Genomic DNA, 20,277 nt, shown 5'->3' with positions numbered 1-20,277 from the left:
TGGACTATAGGCTGGCTTGCTTCTTTAGAGATCAATTTTCCTGATTTTCTTTTTATGTTCTCTTCTTCCTTCTCCCCTACTTAGTCGCTCTCTTGTATACTCCCTGTGTACTTGGGTTGCGCCCCTCTGCGCTCTTTAATGCATTATTACTTATAAAAAAAAAAAAAAAAAAAATTGTTTTTAAAGACATGGGCGACTATTTTTTTTTGATAAGTAATAATGATATAAAAAAGCGCAAAGGGGCGCAACTCACATACACGGGAAGTATAAACAGAGAGCGCCTAAGAGGGAGATAAATGAAAAAGAAAATCCGAGAAACTAATCACTAAAAGAGCTAGCCAAGTGGCCGTCCAAGAGTAAAGAGTAAAGAAGAAAAGATGAGTCAATTTCTCTATAGTCCTAGTGGAATTTTCAAAACATCTAGCATTTCTTTCATTTCATATACACCACATAAGACACAGAGGGATCATCTTCCATACAACCGCGCTTCGAGATCGTCCTCCCGACCACCAGCTATCGAACAAGTCCCTCACCCTGCAAGGCATGACCCAATGCAACCCAAACCGAATAAAAATCGTATGTCAAAGAGCACTAGCGAGCTCACAATGGAGAAGAAGATGATCGACTGACTCTCCGGTCTTCTTGCACATACAACACCACTCCACTACCATTATGTTCCTCTTACGCAGAATATCGTGAGTCAAAATTTTGCCTAGGGCTGCAGTCCACCCGAAAAATGCCACTCGCAGAGGCGCTTTAGTACGCCAAATGCTCTTCCAAGGAAACACCTCATGATTAGAATTGGACAAGGCCTTGTAGAGCGACTTAACCTCAAACTTGCCCTTCTTGGACGAAGACCAGCAAATACGATCTACAATGCGTATGGAAACCTTGCAAGAATACAACTGATCAAAAAAAGGAGAAACCAAATCCATCTCCCAATCTTGGACGGGCCGAACAAAAATGACATTCCACTCAACAACCCCATTCCTCCAAGTAAAATTATCCTTCACCCAAGCTTCTTTGTGTCTAGTGATACTGAATAAAGACGGGAAGGCTTGCTTCAAAAAATTATCCCAACACCAAATATTATGCCAGAAACGAACTTTCGAACCCTCCCCCACCTCAAACCAAGTACCTTCGGCAAAAAAATTCCAACCTTGTCGAATATGCTTCAACCCTCCACCACCTGCCTTCCTGGTCTTCATACTTAGCTTTGATAACCTTACACCAAAGAGCCTCGCTCTCATTTGCATATCTCCGAAGCCATTTCCCCAAAAGAGCTTGATTAAATTGGTGTAACTTCCGAATGCCAAGACCACCATAGTGTTGGGGATGACAGACTTGGTTCCAATTTACAAGATGCAACTTAGGCTCATCTCCCATTCCCCCCCCCACAAGAAATCTCTTTGGACTTTCTCAAGCCTTTTAGCTACACTTATAGGAATCGGAAACAGAGACAAAAAGTAAGTCGGAAGATTAGTCAATGTGCTCTTAATGAGAGTTAAATGACCTCCTTTAGAGAGATACATTCTCTTCTACCCTGCCATCTGACGCTCCATCTTTTCGATCACATCATTCCACATAGCCGTATCCTTATACGGCGCCCCAAGAGGGAGACCCAAATACTTCATAGGCAACTCGGCAACACTACACCCAAGGATATTAGCTAAAACCCCAATGTTCTCCACCTCACCAATGGCCACAATCTTTGACTTTCCCAAATTCACTCTCAAACCCGATACAACTTCAAAACGTAAGAGAATGAGACGTACATACCGGATTTGCTCGATAGAAGCTTCACAAAAAATCAAAGTATTATCAGCAAATAAAGAGTGAGAGACCATCAACTCCGATAAGACCCTATTTCCCATCGAGAATCCAGTCAAAAGGCCTTGGTCTACCATCGCATTCACCATCTTACTCAAAGCCTCCATAACATGCACAAACAATAACGGGGAGAGAGGATCCCCTTGCCGAATTCCCCTCGAATTGTTAAAGAAGCCTTTCGGAGAACCATTCACCAGAATGGAGAATCTTACCGACTTAATACACCACTCTATCCAAGCCCTCCACCTCTCGCCAAAACCACACCTATGCAGCAAATACAAAAAAGAAGTCCCAATTTACATGGTCGTAAGCCTTTTCCAGATCCAATTTACAAAGAACACCTGACACCTTTGATTTCATGCGACTATCCACACATTCATTTGCAATGAGAACGGAATCTAGGATTTGCCGACCCTCAATAAAAGCATTTTGAGAATAGGAAATGACCTTACCCAAAACAGTTCTCATCCTATTGGCAAGAACCTTAGACACAATTTTATACACCTCCCACCAAGCTAATGGGCCGAAAGTCCTTCATCTCCACCGCATCTGCCTTTTTTGGAATCAAGGAAATAAAAGTTGCATTCAAGCTCTTCACCAATTGATGTCCGCGATGGAATTTAGCGAAAACTGCCATAACATCTTGTTTAACAACACCCCAACAAGCTTGAAAAAAAGCCATGGAAAAGCCATCTGGACCCGGAGCCTTATCACCATCCATGCCTTTTACCACCTCCCAAACCTCCTTTTCCTCAAAATCTCTTTCTAACCACCTATTATCCTCCTCATCAATGGACAAAAAAGGCTGGTTATCCACTCTAGGGCGCCAAGTGCTTTGTTCCGAGTATAAGCTTTGGTAATACTGCACTATGTGATCTTTTACCTCAGCTGGATCACTGGATAATTCGCCATTAATACGAAGCACTTCCACACGATTGTACGTTCGATGAGAATTAGCCATCTTGTGAAAGAAACGAGTATTTCGATCCCCTTCCTTGAGCCACAAAGCTCTCGATTTTTGACGCCAATGAATTTCTTCACACAACAAGGTATTCTCCAAATCTTTCAACATGTCTGCCTTCCGAATCTTCTCCTCTAGATCTAAGCCTCTCGACTTTGCCAACTCATCCATCTCCTGAATACCTCCCAACAACTCCTTTTTCCTCCCAATATACCCAAACACCTCTTCATTCCACTTTTTTAAATCCACTTTAAGGGATTTCAATTTATTAGCAAGCACAAAACTAGGTAAACCCTCAAACGAATATGACCCCCACCAAGAATTAACCTTGTCAACAAAACCCTCTACTTTAAGCCACATATTTTCAAATTTAAAGCACTTGTTACCTCCGCAAGGAGTTTCACAATCTAGTAATAAAGGGAAGTGATCAGAAAGCAGGTGTTGAAATCTTCTTTGTGACACTGCTGGGTAGTGATCTTCCCAATCCGAGGATAGCAAGACCCGATCAATCCTAGACCAAATCTCATTTTCTTGATTATTAGACCAAGTAAATTGACTCCCCATCATTGGAATATCCACCAAATTGTTCTCTGAAATGAAGTCTGAGAAATCTATCATGCCCGAAGAATAATAAGAAACACTAGAACGCTCACTAGGAAACTGTACAATATTAAAATCGCCGCCAAAACACCAAGAGACCTCCCACACATTCATCAAACCGGCCAGCTCTTCCCAGAGTGCCCTTCTCTCCACTTCCTCATTCGGCCCATACACCCCCCCAAAGGCCCAAACCCAATTATCCTCCACATTTTGAAAAGAGCATGCCAAAGTGAAATGCCCCACACACTCCTCCTTACACTCCACTACCCTCCTATCCCACATCAGTAACATCCCCCCTGACAAACCATTAGATCCTTATACTTCCACCCCACATGTTGACCTCCCCAAAGACTATGAATCACCTCACGGGAGATAGCCTTCATCTTAGTCTTAATCAAACACATTATATCTGCTTTCCATTCTTTCAAGAGACCCTTAATACGCAACCTTTTTTTGAGAGCATTCAACCCTCTCACATTCCATGCTACGATGTTAAGCTTCATGATCCACCAAAACGACCCTCTCACATTCCTCAATCTCCTCAATACCTTTGGGTGCAGGAACATAGGCAGAAATGCCTCCCAAATCAGAATCATATTGCATTCTAGAAGCTTCAATAGCATTGAACAAAACCTCCAACTCCTCCTTTTTCCCCTCATCAGAAACACCAATTTTAGGACAAAATTTGAGGCAATTTTCAACTACCCAGCTGGATGAAATCGTCTCTGACCCTAAATCCTCCAACCCTACTGTTTCTGAGATTTTGTCCTCAACCATACCTGAACCAGGCCCAATGAGCTCCAACTCCAGTATTTGTTCCACTCTTTCCTGACCCACCTGAATCAGTGGAACCAAACTCGTTGCCTCCCCCCGACAAGCCTTCTGCGCACAGCCCCCCACGGCCATCCCAACATTCCGGCGAGAGGATCTCTCCCTCAGAAGCTGACCTGTGGCCAAGCCCGTGTCCTCCCCGGCATCGCCGGTCTCCATAGGCCTCTCCGGCGACCTCTGATGGTACTTCGGCAACATTAGCGTTTTCGGCACCCTCTGAGAATTTTTTGGCTTTGGGCCAAGGATCCCTTTCAACTGCCCACAAGCCGAAACGGAAGCTTCTAGCGAACCCACCAGTGCCTCGTCTCATCTGTGCGGCCTAATTTTCCTCCTATATGTCAACAAAGTTTTTCCTTTACCAGTGGGCTGAGCCTCCATCACCGGACTTATAGGTTCCTTGTTGCTTGGTTTCTCTCCGGCCAGGGATCTATCAACACCCCATGCAGAAGTGTCGATAAATACCCTGGGTGTCCCTCTTGTCTCTGACCCAGTCCCCCCTCCCCCTGATAGGACTCTTTCGGCCAATGATGAGCTTGCCAGTATAGCCATGAAAGGTCGCGAACCTTTCGTGACTTTCTCAGAGTCCTCCGTTGAAGCCAACCTAGCTGGAAAACTAACTCCTCTTGGTCCAGCTTGAACTGGGCTGAAGCTATAGCCCACGCCTGAGCCCACGACTCATTTGGGCTTAAAAATCACTTTCTTCTTCACCTTCAGCCTACTGTTGGGCTTTGTTATTTTTCCTCCCGGCCCTAGCTTCTCCTTCCCTTTCATTTCTGATTTCCACTGTCCAGCTAATTTCTTATCTCCCGGCCCAAGCCCACTGAGCTCCATCTGTTTAATCACCCTGTCGATCTTGGTCATCCCCACGTCACATTCCCTCTTCAGACGTCTCAACGACTCCTTCACGTTGAGGAGCACCTACATCAGAGTAGGTCTGCTTAGCATGGTACCCCATCCCCTCCCGTCCCTTCATGTGATTAGAGACTGACATCGACGCAAACTGCTCCGCCGACTTTGCTGTACAACTTGCCGGAACTGTTGACAAAACCTCCACGCAACCTCCATCCTTCAGACCATTCAATCCAATCTCTACAGGACCTTGAACAGACTTCGCCGGACAGAAAGACTTCGTCGGAACCACCCTAGAACCGCCCTGAGCCATCGCCGAAACATGGGTCCTCTTCGGACACAATGCCTTCTTGCCATACTCCTGGACCTTCTGTTCCGTATATCCTCGCCAAACCGGTTCTTGATAGAAATTGCAACATTCCTTGGTTGCCTTCGACGACAGTCTCACTGTCTCCGCATAGCTTCTCTGCTTCTTAAACTCCTTATCTCTCTTTTCTCCCCTGAGCTCTCTATACTCACTGATCACTCGGTGTTCACGGAGAGAGGAGTTAGCCGCTTGCATTTCCTTGATGAAACGATCCCACCCAAACCCACGACGTCCTTCAGGAATGATGATCGAGCCACACCTTCTTCTTCCATCAAATTCCTCCACTGTTAGGAAACATCGATGCCTATTAGAGCACTTCTGAGTGATTATTTTAGGATATCCAGCTCTGGATGGATCCCAAAATACTTCAGAATTGTCCGCTGCCACCAAATCATTCACTATTTGCACCATCCAAGCTAGCTCATCCTTTTTTAAGAAAATGGACCTTTTGATCCTTTTGCTCCTCTCAAAAATCCTCACCCCTGATGCCCCTACCTTGATCAACACCTCAAACTCCTTGGACTCCACCGTTCACCTTCTCGGCCCAGCCATGACACAACCTAAAGCTAGCACCAACCAGCTCACACGCGCCCCCACGTGCCGACACAGCTCTCACCAGCTCTCAAACCAGGCTCTATAACGCGAAGGTCAAACTTGTAGAGCAAGTTATTGCCAGTCATTCAATTTTTTCTCGACCTTTGTTTCAAAGTAATACGTTAATGGTTAAGAAAGGATACACGGGGCATATATATTAGCCAAAACCTTCACCTAGATCTTATATATATTTCATATAAATAAATTGGCTGAAAATCCCTCATCCTTTTGGATCCCATTTCTTTGGCACGAGTAAAAAGAAGCATCAAAAGACTTCTCAAAGCTTCCAGAATCATGAAACTACAGAAAAAGATCCAGAATATCCTTCTCCACAACTCCCTAAACAATGTTAAGAATATCCTTATTCTCCCTCAAATCATTAGAACCCCCTCAACTTCCACCTTAGAATCATGACAAAATAGTATTTTAGTTTGGGATGTTACTTCTCTTTACCTTATGTGGATCATTCCGGAGGGGTGGAGTAATCAGACTTTTATTGGCGCAAAGCTCTCTTGGATTGATATAAATATTTATTGCTTAAATCATTGTATGAGCGGATTTCTGCTTTGGTTTTATCCATGTTTCTTCTTTTCCAGATTCTGTTGAGCAGTTGGATTTGGTTGTAATCTTAGGGAGAGGCGAACTTTGGTATAAAATTAGTAATTCTTTTATTACTTTATGAAAAAAACATGTAGCATATGATAATGAATATGAGATACAACAAATAAAACAATTAAAATGGAGTAGAGGTGGAGAAACATGCTCTTGAGGTAAAGGAAGATTGAAGCTCCTAAAGAGGAAGTTCAGTGTCATTGGACTTTTCTTCTTTAGAAGTGTGCCTCAAAAGTTACCAAATCTTCAACCTCTTTTCTCCTTGCTTGAGCACCCTTTCACCTTTCTACCACTCATTCTCCTTCCCCACTTTCTACCCCAATGCTATGACCCTCCGAAACTGTGGGCTTTGTAATTGGTGATTGCTATGTAGGCCTAAACAGAATTACCCTTACACTGTTGAAACTCGAAACTAAAGAATACTGAACCTTAACTACCTTCTCTTGATTAGTTTTTATTAGAAGAATGTATTAGGGTTTGAGGGAAGTTTGGTCATTGATGTATTCTTTAAGCTTATATAATAATATGTTTGAGGTTTGAGTGATTCTCTCTCTCTAGAATGTCTCTCTCTCTCTCTCTAGACTCGGAAGAATTTCAAAATTTGAATTTTTGAAAGTTTTTTCTACGATCGGTGGCGCGGCTGGTGCTGCGCGTTAGGGTTCGGCGTATGGAACGCAGTTTCTCTTTTGAAGCCAAAACCTTCTGCCTTTCGGCAAAGGTTGGGTGTCCTAACCTTCGTCTGGAGGAGAGGAGAAAAGGTTTCGTGGGGTATATTTACGCGAGCATTCGGTGTTCGTCGTGGTTGGTGGAAACGGTGGAAGCGGCGATTCAGGTTCAGGTGAAGGAAGAAATTGCCAAATCTTACCGTGAGGGTGATAAGGCCACGATGGTCCACGGGGGAGGTAATAAGGCCGGAAGGTTCTTGGAGGTATCGGTGTTGGCTGAGGGTGGTCGTAAGGGAGTCATTTGGCTTCCGGAGGGACGTTTTGGGAGGGGCTGGCGGCGTTTCGCGGGAGAGCTTCGGCAACTGATGGCGGCACAGATCAAGTCGGATGGTACGGCGGAGTCGGGGGTTCCATCTTCGGCGGGGTTTCTAATGGATGGTCCTTCTTTGGGGGTCGATTCCGGGAGGTCTTTCGTGGATGTCCTTCGATCTTCTCCGGGCGTCGAGGCGAGAGCAGTTGAGTATCCGAGGTCTCTCGATTTGCTTCCGGGGTCGTCTTGTTGGGATTCGGAGTATGACGGTTTGGGGTTGCGTTCTGCCGTGGATTGCTCTGCGTTGGAGAGCTTGTCTTCTCCTCTGGCGGAGGCGGCTGGGTCAGTGAGTTTGAGGAAGAAGAAGAAGGGCAAGATCGGTATTAGTGGATTGATGAGGCTTCTAGGGCAAATCCAACGTAAGTTGGACTGGGTCTGTGCAGGGGTTGTCTCGAAGCCCAATCGCAGGAGTAAAAGGGCTCGTTTTTTGGGCCTATCAACTTCTGCTTTGGGTTGTGATTCCGGGTCGGTCTCTGAAGTGGGTTTGGGTCAAAATTTGGATCCGTTTCAGCACTTGGATCCGGATTTCTCAGATCCAGTCCATAACTCTTTCTCATTACCTTTGGAGTCTGTATCGGCTGGGATTCCTCTAGCCTCTGAAGAGTGTTTGGAGCCGTTCGCTAGGTCTTCTTTGAGTTTGCAGGTTACCGGTTTGGATTCCGGCGATGGGTCTTCCCCGGCAGTGTTCTCTCTCTCTCCGGTGCGAGTTTTGGGCGAGATTGTTGGGTCTGCCGGTGACGGGTCCTCTCAGGGGGCTACTTTTTCCCTTTCTGCGGAGGCTGTACCGGCGAGCACGTTGCGCAGGGACTGGGAGGGCTCTCTTTCTTCGATGCCTGAAATCTACCGGGGTGCGTCTGTGTCTTCGGAGATTTCTGATTCGGCTCGTCTTTCTATTCTCAAGGAGGCCTTCGCTGTTCCTTGGGAGGTGGACTCTCCGGCGAGCTCTTGCAGGGATAGGGAGGTTCCTTTTTCGGGGGAGGAGGAGCTGGTTGTTCGTCCTTCTTCTCCGGAGAAAGGTTTGTTTCGTCGTGGGTTCTTGAGTCCGAGAGCTGTCTCTCCCGCTCCGGTGGTGTTGAAGGAGTCTTTGTCTTCTAAGGGAAAGGACCCTGTTCTGGTTCCCTCTGCGCCGGTGGAGGTTCAAGCTGGCTGTTTTCTTTCCCCTGCTACTACCTCATTGTTCTCGTCGCAGGGATGCACTTCACTCTCGACTACTTCCCTTCTCGATGGGGCGGTTGAGATGGGGAGGAGTCTTAGCCGTCCTTTTCCTCGCATGACAGAGAATGGTACTCCCATTTACTCCTCTAAATCCTCGTCCCAACTGTTTTATACCCGGAGGGTGAAGGAAAAAGTCGCAAAGCAGCTGCATAAGAACAAGGATCTGCTTGCTGAGGTTGAAGTTTCTGCCCCTAAGGTTGAAGTTTCTGCTTCTAAGGTCAAGGGGTTGAGGGAGCACAATAATCTGGATTGCTCCATCTCTCCGGTGAAGGGCCGGCGTCGGCGGGGTTTTTTGGGATCGAAAAATGCTTTTTCTTTTCCCCCTGAGGTGCACTAGGGTTCCACCTGAGATGCACTAGGGCTTTTCTTGGGGTTTGGTTGGGTCTCTTGTATTCCCCTTTGGATGGGTGTTTGGTTTGATTGGGTTTTTCTGGGTTTTTGACTGGTTTGTTTGGGTTTTTTCTGGGTTTTTCTGGGTGTATTGTTTGGGTTCCTTTGTATACTTTATTGTGTACTTAGAGGCGCTTTGCGCTTTTTTTGATATATACTACATTACTTATCAAAAAAAAAAAAAAATAATATGTTTGAGGTAGGCTACGTAACATTGAACGAGCCTCCACTTTTCTCAAAACCTTCTTCATGCAAACCTCTCAACATGGTATCAGAGCCTAGGGTTTATACCTTTTCCTGATATATTGTTTTTCTCTTTCTTCCCAATTTTTTTATTTTTTTATTTTTATTTTTATTTTTTTAATTCTTTTAATTCTTTTCTCCTCTTTCATTCATCTTGCTACTGATTGAAGGCAATTGAATTACTGGGCTTCAAGCCCGTGGTCGGAGATGGCGCCAAGTTCACCATTGCCAATGGTGCGATCTCGCCGTCATCTCCATGGTTGGATTGGTCGTTGTTGACAGATGTGTGCTCATGATTGTTGGGTCTTAAGTTGTCGTTGATGGTTGGTTGGCGTCGTCGGTAGGTGCTGTCTGTGGTGATTGATACTCTCTGCGTTGGCTGGAGATAGTAGTTGGGTGTTTTCCGACGCGGTCTGGGTTTCGCCAGCAAGGTTTGGTTGTCGCCTGCAGCTCTGTTCGTTGTAGTTGGGTGTTTTTCGGCATGATCTGGGTGTCGCCGGCACAATTTGGTTGTTGTCGGCAAGGTCTGGCAGTCTCCGGCGCTGTTCCGACAATTTTCATAGACAAAGCTGGGTGTTTGGCTCCAAGTGCTTGCTGTCACGTATTCAGGATAAGCATATCCCAACCTCAAATTGGGATAAGGTTGTCTGTGTTTTGGTTTCCCCTGGTCCAGTCCGGTTCAGACCTATTTTACCACTGGTTTAGCCTGGTTCAGTCCATTTTCCGGCTGGTTCAGTCCGGTTCAGGCCATTTTCCACCGGTTCAGGCCAGATTCAAGCCGGTTCAGGTCAGTTTTTTGACAATTTCTCTCAGTTCCTTCCGGTTCACTATGGTTTAGACCTATTTTGCTCAAATTCAGTCCGGTTCAAGTTAGTTTTTGACAAATTTTCTCGATTCTGCCATGGTTTAAGTTGTTTTCAGTTGACATACGTCACTGTCAGCAAGTTTTGCTTCGAGTTGGGGCTGTTTTGTGTGAGTTTTTTGCCTATTTCTACTTGGTAGTTCGTTGGTTGGTGGGATCGTGTAGTTGTTTGCATCTTGTTACCACATTATGGCCCCTCCTTCCGATTTAATTACTTATGGGTCCAGCTACTATGACACTTGTGAAACTTAATGGAAAAAATTATGTTTATTGGTCGCGATTTGTGGAAGTACACTTGAGAGGGAAAGGTCTGTATTCTCACTTGGAATCTGAGCAATCTCCGGAAAATAGCTCCAAAAGCGTTTGGGACCAGGCCGGCAATCAGATTATATCTCTTATGTTGAATAGTATTGAGCCTCACATTGGATCCTCGTGTCTCTATCTTCCTATTGCTAAAGCAATTTGGGATCATCTCCAGCATATGTACTCTGGTATTGGCAACATCACTCGGATTTATGAGGTGTGTCAACGATATTTTGGACTTGAGCAAGGTACTCAAACTGTAGATGAGTACTACAATTAGGTTGTGGCCATCTGTAAGGAAAGAGACATGTATCATCCGCTCTCCACTGACTTGAAGAAAATGGAAAAGCAACGTCAAGCTGTGGATGTGGTTCGGTTTCTTCTCGGCTTGAAACCTGAGTATGAGTCTGTTCGTGCACATATTTTGGGTGGTTCTGACCTCCCATTGCTTCCTGACTCGGCTTCATTACTTTGATCATGGTTCTTTGTTGAGCACAGAACGTAATGGTGATCGTGCTGCTTTTATTGCTACCCGTGGTAGTTATGGTCGTTCCCGTGGGGGATGGCAGTCGAGGTGGTTGTGGTGGACGTGATTTCTGGGGAGGTGGTCGCATTGGAGGTCGTGGGCCTCGCAAATGCACTCATTGTGGTTGTACTAATCATTCTGTGGAGTTTTGTTGGGACTTACATGGCACACCATCTGGGTTTGCCAATCAGGTTGCTTCTCAAGAGGATTCTCTAGCCCCGACTGGACCACTTGTTAGTTCAAGCTCAACCCTTGAGAATGATCTCATCTCCATTTCGAAAGATGAGTATGCTCAGTTCTTAGCCCATAAGCGGGCTTCTTCCTCTTCCATTGCTACTCTTGTTCAGTCAGGTACTGCATCTCATTGTCTTTTCTCCTCCACTAGCAACCCGTGGGTTATCGATTTTGGCGCCAATGAACATATGACTGGTTTGCCTACCTCCCTCTCTGATTATCATCCTGTTGCCTCACCTAGAAGTGTCACCCTAGCTAATGGTTCCCTATCCACAGTGGTCAGCTCAAGCACTACCCATCTGAGTTCTGACATTGAGTTGTTGTCTATTCTACATGTTCCTGGTTTTCCTTTTAATTTGTTATCTATTAGTCAAATCACAAAAGCCCTTAACTGTTCAGTTAGTTTTTATCATTCTCTGTGCATTTTTCAAGATCTCAAGACGAGGAGGATGATTGGTATGGGGCATGAAGTTGATGGCTTATATTATCTCGATCTAGCACCTACATCTCCCTCGTGCGTTGCAATCGTTGGCCTCCGCTCTTCAATGGCATTGTTGTCTTGGTCATCCTTCCCTTTCTACGTTGAAGCATCAAGTCCCAAGTCTTTGTCATGAGTTGTTTGTGCCTTGCGAAGCTTGTCAGCTTAGTAAGGATCATCGTGTCTCGTTTCCATCACGTGTTGTTAGTAGGGTTTCTAGTGCTTTTGAGTTAGTTCATTCTGATGTATGGGGTTCCATTAATATAGCAGCCAATAAATTCCACTATTTTGTGACCTTTGTGGATGATTTTTCCCGTATGACATGGTTATTTTTAATGAAAAATCATTCCGAGTTATTTTCTATTTTCCAAACTTTCCGCAATATGATTAAGACTCAATTTGCTCAGAAAATCCGTATCTTGCGTTCGGATAATGCTAAAGAATATACATCTTGTTCTTTTGCCTCTTATTTGTCTGATAAAGGCATTATCCATGAATTCATGTGCTCACACTCCACAACAAAATGGTGTGGCTGAACGCAAAAAGCGTCATTTATTGGATGTCGCACGTTGTCTCTTAATTCGTATGCATGTTCCCAAACAATTCTGGAGTGATGTTGTCCTCACTGCTTGTTATTTAATTAATAGGATGTCCTCCTCAGTCTTAGATGGTACCTCTCCTCATTCACTCTTATATCCTTCATCCCCGTTCTCATTGCCATTGAAAGTTTTTGGGTGTGTCTGCTATGTTCATAATTTGGGTCCTGGATTTGATAAGCTTGACCCTCGTGCTACTAAATGTGTCTTCCTTGGGTATTCCCCAACCCAAAAGGGATACCGTTGCTATAGTCCGGTTCTTTGATGCTACTTCACTAGTGTCGATGTCACATTTGTTGAGTCTCTCCCCTATTTTCCTGCTACTACCTCTTTGGGTGACTCTTCCCTTGAGCCTGATGTCGAGTCTCTTCCGCTGCTTGTTCCTCTTCTCTTTGCGCCGGACTCTCCTTCTCCTCCAGCCCTACTGCCTCACCGCCAGCCTGCTCCACTCCAAGTTTATCAACGCCGGCCTCGGCCATCAACTCCTGCATTGCCGTCATCCTCCTTATCGTCTCCAGATCCGCTGCCTGCACATCCATCCGACCACTTGCCTATTGCCCTACGGAAAGGTAAACGTTCTTGCACTACCCAACATCCTATCAGTCAGTTCGTCTCCACTAGTTCTTTATCTCCTACACTTTCTTGTTTTATTTCCCATCTCTCTAGTGTTTCTATTCCTAAGACGGTGCAGGCTGCAATATCTGACTCTGGTTGGAGGCAAGCTATGGAATTGGAAATGAAGGCCTTGCATCACAATGGGATGTTGGAGCTTGTTTCCATACCACCTAATAAGAAAACTGTTGGTTGCAAATGGGTCTACACAGTTAAGTTTCATCTTGATGGTTCGGTTGAAAGATTGAAAGCTCGGTTGGTTGCTAAAGGCTATACGCAAACGTATGGTATTGATTATGATGGCACTTTTTCTCCAGTAGCCAAAATTTCATCTATTCGTCTTCTTATTTCCATGGCTACTAATCTTGATTGGTCACTGTTTCAATTGGATGTCAGAAATGCCTTTCTACATGGGGACTTGAGTGAGGAAGTTTATATAGAGCAACCACTTGGGTTTGTCGCTTAGGAGGAGTCTCAGGGCTATGTTTGTAAATTAAGAAAGGCATTGTATGGTCTCAAGCAATCACCGTGGGCATGGTTTGGAAAGTTCTCTGAAGCGGTATTGAAGTTTGGTCTTCAGAGATGTCAGACAGATCATTCAGTATTCCACTTACATACTAGTGCAAGCTATATTCTCCTTGTGGTATATGTAGATGATATTGTCATTACTGGAGATGATTCAGGAGGTATTGCCCTATTAAAACAATTCCTACAGGATAAATTTCATACAAAGGATTTGGGCAAACTTCGATATTTTCTAGGTATTGAAGTTGCTAGATCTCGAACAGGTATCAACTTATCCCAGACAAAGTATGCACTTGACTTATTAGAAGAGACATGTCTTTTGGGTTCTCGACCAGTTGATGTTCCAATGGATCCAAATAAGAAATTACTAAAAGATGAAGGTAAATTATTTGAAGATCCTGGTAGGTACCGTCGTCTAGTTGGGAAGTTGAACTATCTTACTATCACTAGGCCAGATATTTCATATGCTGTTAGTGTTGTCAGTCAGTTCTTGGAGGCTCCTTGGGTTTCACATTGGGAAGCTGTTACTCGGATTATTCGGTATGTAAAGAGACAACCTGGTCTAGGAATATTGTATAGACCAAATGGACAACTTAGGGTAGAAGGTTTTACTGATGCAGATTGGGCAAGTTCTCCTTCAGATAGACGGTCTACTACAGGGTATTGCACATTCTTCGGTGGTAATCTTGGTCTTGATTAATGGATCTTCGTCCGGCTTCTTTGATAGTTCACGAGGTGTGAGGCAAGGCGACCCTCTTTCTCCATTCCTGTTTGTTTTGGTCATGAAGGCCTTCAGCAGGTTGATTGATGCATCGATAAATAGGGGTCTCATTTCTGGGTTTTCAATGGGGGCTAGAGAAGCGGATCAGGTTATCGTCTCTCACCTCCTCTTTGCTAATGATACTCTGGTATTTTGTGGGTCAAGTAAGAAATATTGGTGCTTTACTTGTTTGCTTTGAAGCTGTCTCGGGGTTAAAGGTAAACTTGACCAAATCTGCTTTGGTCCCTGTAGGCACTATGGACAATGCGGGCATGCTGGCTGGTATTTTGGGATGTGGTACAGCTACTACGCCATTAAAGTATTTGGGTCTCCCCCTGGGGGCCTCGTTCAAGGTCAAGACCATTTGGGAGGATGTGTTGGAGAAATACGTCAGAAGGCTGGCCTCTTGGAAACGCTTGTATTTATCTAAGGGGATCACTCTCATTAAGAGCACCTTATCCAATCTTTCCACCTACTTTCTGTCTCTGTTTCCTATTCTGGCATCAGTGGCGAAGCGCATTGAGAAGATTCAACGCGATTTCTTATGGGGTGGGATTGATGATGAGTTTAAGTTCCATCTGGTCAGTTGGAATAAGGTTTGTTATCCGATCACTGAGGGAGGTTTAGGCATACGGAATTTGCGTTTGATGAATCAAGCTTTACTGGGAAAATGGTTGTGGAGATATGCTCATGAGAAAGAGGCTTGGTGGAGAAAGATCCTGGTGGCAAAGTATGGTGCGGTTTGGGGAGGTTGGTGCTCCAGGGTTCCCAGAGGATCGCATGGAGTAGGGTTATGGAAGCACATTTGTAGGGGGTGGAGGTCGTTCCAAGGCCACATTAAATTTGTCCCAGGTCTTGGGTCCAATATCAAGTTTTGGGAGGATATCTGGTGCGGTGACATGCCTCTCAGGAAGGTTTTTCCTGGACTTTTCAGCATTGCCACCAATAAGGATGTGTCTATTGCAGACAATAGGGAATGCTCAAATGGCTCTGTTCAGTGGAGTGTTTCCTTCACTCGCAGGGTACATGATTGGGAAGTGGAGGTATTGGCCTCTTTTTACTCGCTATTGTATTCGCACCCAATTGGTGGGGAAGGGGGGAATAGAATAAGTTGGATCTATTCTCGGAAAGGCAATTTCGAAGTAAGATCTTTTTATAGGATCATTGCATCTAAAGACCTCACTCCTTTCCCTTGGAAAAGTATTTGGCGCACTAAGGCTCCTTCGAAAGTTGCTTTTTTCGTTTGGACGGCCGCGCTTGGAAAGATTCTTATTTTGGACAATGTTCGGAAAATGAGTATTGTGGTGATAAATCGTTGTTGCATGTGTGAATCAAATGGGGAGTCTATTGACCATCTCTTTCTACGCTGTGGGGTGGCGCGCACCTTATGGAATGCCATTTTCACTCGGTTTGGCTTGTGTTGGGTTATGCCGGGTAACGTTAAGGAGATGTTCGATTCTTGGTGGACGGGTGGTAAAACTAGTAGCGCCGTTGTGTGGAAGATGGTCCCTCTTTGCCTCATGTGGTGCATTTGGAACGAGAGAAATGCAAGAAATTTTGAGGACTCGGCCAGGAATTTAGAGGACCTTATTCATTTTTTCTTGTACACCCTCTTCACTTGGACTGCTAGTTGGCTTGCGCCTATAGTGATCAGCTTCCAAGATTTTCTTTTTATGTTTTCTTCTTCTTTTTCTTCTTAGTCGCTCTCTTGTATACTCCCGGTGTACTAGGGTTGTGCCCATCTGCGCCTTTGATAAATATATCTTTACTTATCAAAAAAAAAAAGAAAAAGAAACAGACAGTGGTGGCACGATCTAGTGCTGAAGCAGAGTACAAGGCAATGGCTGATATGACTACTGAGTTGACATGGTTACAACATTTTCTTCAGGAGATTGGTTTCTCGGCTGCTACTCTTATCCCATTATCTTGTGATAACCAGGCTACTATACATATTGCATCTAACCCAGTTTTTCATGAAAGGACTAAACACATTGAGGTTGATTGTCATTACATTCGAGACAAAATACTCAATGGAGATATATCTACAGTATTTGTGAAGTCTGGAGACCAGTTAGCTGATATGTTTACAAAGTCTTTATGTCGTAACCGGTTAGAGTATATTTGTTCCAAGCTGGGTTTATATGATATATATGCTCCAGCTTGAGGGGGAGTGTTAGAAAAATGTATTAGGGTTTGAGGGTAGTTTGGTCATTGATGTATTCTTTAAGCTTATATAATAATATGTTTGAGGTAGGCTACGTAACATTGAACGAGCCTCCTCTTTTCTCAAAACCTTCTTCATGCAAACCTCTCAACAGTTTTCATTGTGGTTGTCCTGTATCTATTTGTTGCGTCACTTATTCTTACTATAAAAGGATGCAACACCTCTCATTTCCCAGATGGAACATTTCTTTCTGGAATCAGATGGAAATTTTTGTTTTCATATCTATTTTTACTGTTTCTAAGGGGTTTAAATGTTTCTTGATGTGTGGGTAACTAATATTGTAGGTCTGAATTTGAAACTTCTCACATTCTTTTTCAAAATTGCTCAGCATTTTTTTTTTTTTTTGGGGGTGGGGGGGAGGGGTGGGGGTGTAGAGGCTTGTTATATGCATGATGTAGTAATTTGTTAAATTTGATAGGACATGTAGCTTTCTGATTTTTTTTAATGAATTGGTTGTGTTAAATGCTACTGTTTTTGTTTACCCCTTCTGCTTGTTAATTGCTTAATATTTATGTTTTATCTTTTTCTTGTGGAAGGTTGTCTGCTCAAGCACGGATGGCAGTGGTGAATTGTTTCAGAAGGAAATTGCAGCTTCAAATAACAAGAGGGGACCTTTTGTTTATGGTTTTATAGACCTCTTCAGTGGCTCTGGAGAGTCATGGAATTGGGGTTTCGTAGTGGATGAGAAAAGTGTAATGAATTCTTCAGTACAACCCCATCCAGTAGGGGGTGCTAAACTTGGATATGAAGTTCAGCAAAAGGAGCCTGATAAGAGTGCCAAGCAATTGAAAATGCAGGATACAAAGCAAGGTTTATTATTACCTTCCTCTACTGCCATCTTAGATAGCCTTGAAGAAGAGACCGAAGATAGCAATAAGAGCATATCTTCTACTGATTCAAGTAGGTCTCTAGAAGAGGATTTGGTTGGAAACGATACAGATGATGAGAAAGATGTAAGTAATATGGACTTGATGGAGTGTGTCTGTATTTGATGATTGATGCATGATTTTGTAAAAATGTCATGTTAAGATGCATGTTTGGACCTAGTGAGTAATGATGCTAGTAGGGGCTTCTTGCAGAAAACTTCCTGTGTGCTTGGGTTTTGCCCTTGTTGTTTTTAGTAAAACTTTCTCACTCTTCAGAAGTGGAGTGCAATCATTCCACAAAGCTAATTACTATCGCTCTGGGGAGGGAGGGGAGGGGGAGATGGAATTAATATAGCACTAGTTTGCGAAAGGGAATGAATCATTTTACAGGTATAGAATGATACCATTTACACTATATAAGAAATTTTATATATTCTTGTTTCTTTACTGTCATTCTGGTTTTATGGCCTCATGCTGTATGGTAGATATCTATCTTTTTATTTTTTATTTTACCATAACACAAATCGTTTAACCTTTCACAGCAGTTTATCCTTGAGAGACGGACAACAGAAGATGATGATGGTGAGTTTGGAAGCGAGACTTCTGTGTCGCTTCCTTATGCTTCTGTGGGTCATGACCAAGAATCTATGGTTGAACGGGATCTAATAGTGGTAAACTTTGAACTTTCTCTTATTGTTTTGTAACATGTAGAATTTATTCCTAATTTGGATGGGTGTGTTTTTTTACATTAGGTTCATCTGCTTCGCCTCGCATGTGCTTCTGGAGGACCATTGGCTGACTCTTTGCCACAAATAACCACAGAGCTGTACAATCAAGGGGTGTGTAATGAAAATTATGATTAATTTTGATAAGTAATGTCTGTTACAGATCCTGATTTCTGTTAATTTGGTTTTCAGATCATTTCAGAATGTGCTCGCGATTTAGCTTCAAAACCATCTTCGACATTTAACAAAACCTTTGATCATGTTTTCCAAAAACATATGGTTGGCCACATCCTTTCTCTTTATTTCTTTCTTGCAACAAGAATATGGCTTCTAAAGCTGATTCATGTTCTTTGTTTTAATGATTTGTCTAGGATTCATCAAGAATGTCTCAATTTTGGAAGCCCACCGTTGATTTTGGAGAGCCGAGTACATCTCTTCCAAGCTCTCGCTTTCTCAATGACTTTGAGGAGCTAAAATCCCTTGGTAAAGGAAAATCCCTATAGCTGTCTTTCCTTTGTTTTACATTTAGTTATCACAATAGTTTACAATCTCTTTAGGTGGTGCAATAGGTTCCTCTTTAATGTGGCCATCAAAATCAAGCTTTAATTTGAAATTTATTTTGAAACCTCAAAAAATTTCCTTAAAATTATCATACTTAGTGGGCTAAAAAGGAAATATGATTATATGGTTATTAGTTTTGATATTGTAACTTTAGGAGAGATGAGTTGGTAGCAAGAGTAGTCATGAGGTGGTAGGCGGGGGTATGAGGGCGCATTCCAACAAGAAATTCATTGGAATTTTTTTTGCAGTTTTGTTGTTTTGTTAGCGATGGGTGATTCTTAGTTATGGTCTAGAATTTATAGGTTTCTTCTATTTTTGGAATGACAAGAACAATTTCCTGATGTTTCTAAGAGGAGACTCCCTAGAGTTGTGTCAGATCATTTCTTGTGATGTTGGATTGTGGTGTGTCGGGTAGGGGTAGAAGGTATTTTAAGTTTGAGAATATGTGGTTGAAATTAGTGGGTTTTGTGGAGCAGGTGAAAACATGGGGGATGTCCTATAGTTTTCAGAGATCTCTTAGTTATGTGTTGGCGCATAAGTTGAAAGCCTTGAAATCGGATTTGAAGAAATGGAATGATGAGGTTTGTGGTAATGTAGGGAATCAAAAGAAGGATCTTTTGGACGATATTCATGAGTTGGATATTATTGCACAGGAAGACCTTTAACTGAGGAAGGAAGATATTTTTAGGGAATTGGAGTGGTTTATTCTTCTTGAAGAAATGAGTTGGTGGCATAAGTCAAGGGCGCTTTGGTCAAAAGAGGGGGATAAAAACACTACCTATTTCCACCGGATGGCAAATTTGCATCGAAGAAATTACTTGATGAATTCTTTATATATTAATGGGTCTATGTCTTATGATTCTACAGAAATAAGGGAGCATATTATGCAATTCTGCAATTGACTATCCTTTCCATTGATACGGATGAGAGAAATTGGTTGGATATATCTTTTGAGGAGAGTGAAGTGTTGGAGGTGGTGGTGAGGGATTTGAATGATAAGAAGGCCTCGGACCTTGGTGGATTCTCTATAGCTGTTTTCCAGAAGTGTTGGGAGGTTTTGAAAGAGGACGCCATGGAAGTTTTAAAGGAATTTCATAGTCGAGGGAAGTTTGAGAAAAGTATTAAGTAACTTTTGTGACTCTTATCCCTAAGAAGGTCGGTGCTGTTGAGGGGAAACAGGAGAATTTGGCGGCTTTGCTCAATTCTATTGAAGTTTCTAGAGTGCAGCCTGATTCTGACTTGGGGGGCATTTCTGCGAATATCCCTACTCCTAAAGGAAATAGGGAGTTAAAGAGATTAGGTTGTTCCCTTAATTGTGACAGGTGCTAGACGGAAATTGTGCAAGGTAGGGGTAGAGGGAGGGGTCGATATGGTGAATTATGAAGCCAAGCATCATTGCATGGAATGTGAGAGGGTTAAATGCCCTCAAGAAAAGATTGCGGATTAGGGGTCTCTTGAAAGAGTGGAAAGCAGATATT

At 43.4% G+C, this 20,277-nt stretch overlaps 1 protein-coding gene across 1 annotated transcript in view; it reads left to right on the top strand.

Moving 5' to 3' along the window:
* LOC132182084 (eIF-2-alpha kinase GCN2) overlaps positions 1 to 20,277 on the top strand; it is an 80,116-nt gene that overhangs the window by 3,606 nt on the left and 56,233 nt on the right. Inside the window, exons 6-10 of the mRNA XM_059595292.1 lie at positions 17,184 to 17,600; positions 18,056 to 18,184; positions 18,266 to 18,352; positions 18,431 to 18,517; positions 18,610 to 18,721. Of these exons, the coding sequence (XP_059451275.1) occupies positions 17,184 to 17,600; positions 18,056 to 18,184; positions 18,266 to 18,352; positions 18,431 to 18,517; positions 18,610 to 18,721 (832 nt within the window). The remainder of the gene's footprint in view (positions 1 to 17,183; positions 17,601 to 18,055; positions 18,185 to 18,265; positions 18,353 to 18,430; positions 18,518 to 18,609; positions 18,722 to 20,277) is intronic.

This window comes from Corylus avellana, chromosome ca1 (assembly GCF_901000735.1).
Source record: "Corylus avellana chromosome ca1, CavTom2PMs-1.0".
NCBI classification, from domain to species: Eukaryota; Viridiplantae; Streptophyta; class Magnoliopsida; order Fagales; family Betulaceae; genus Corylus; species Corylus avellana.
This window is presented reverse-complemented; position numbering and strand designations above follow the sequence as displayed.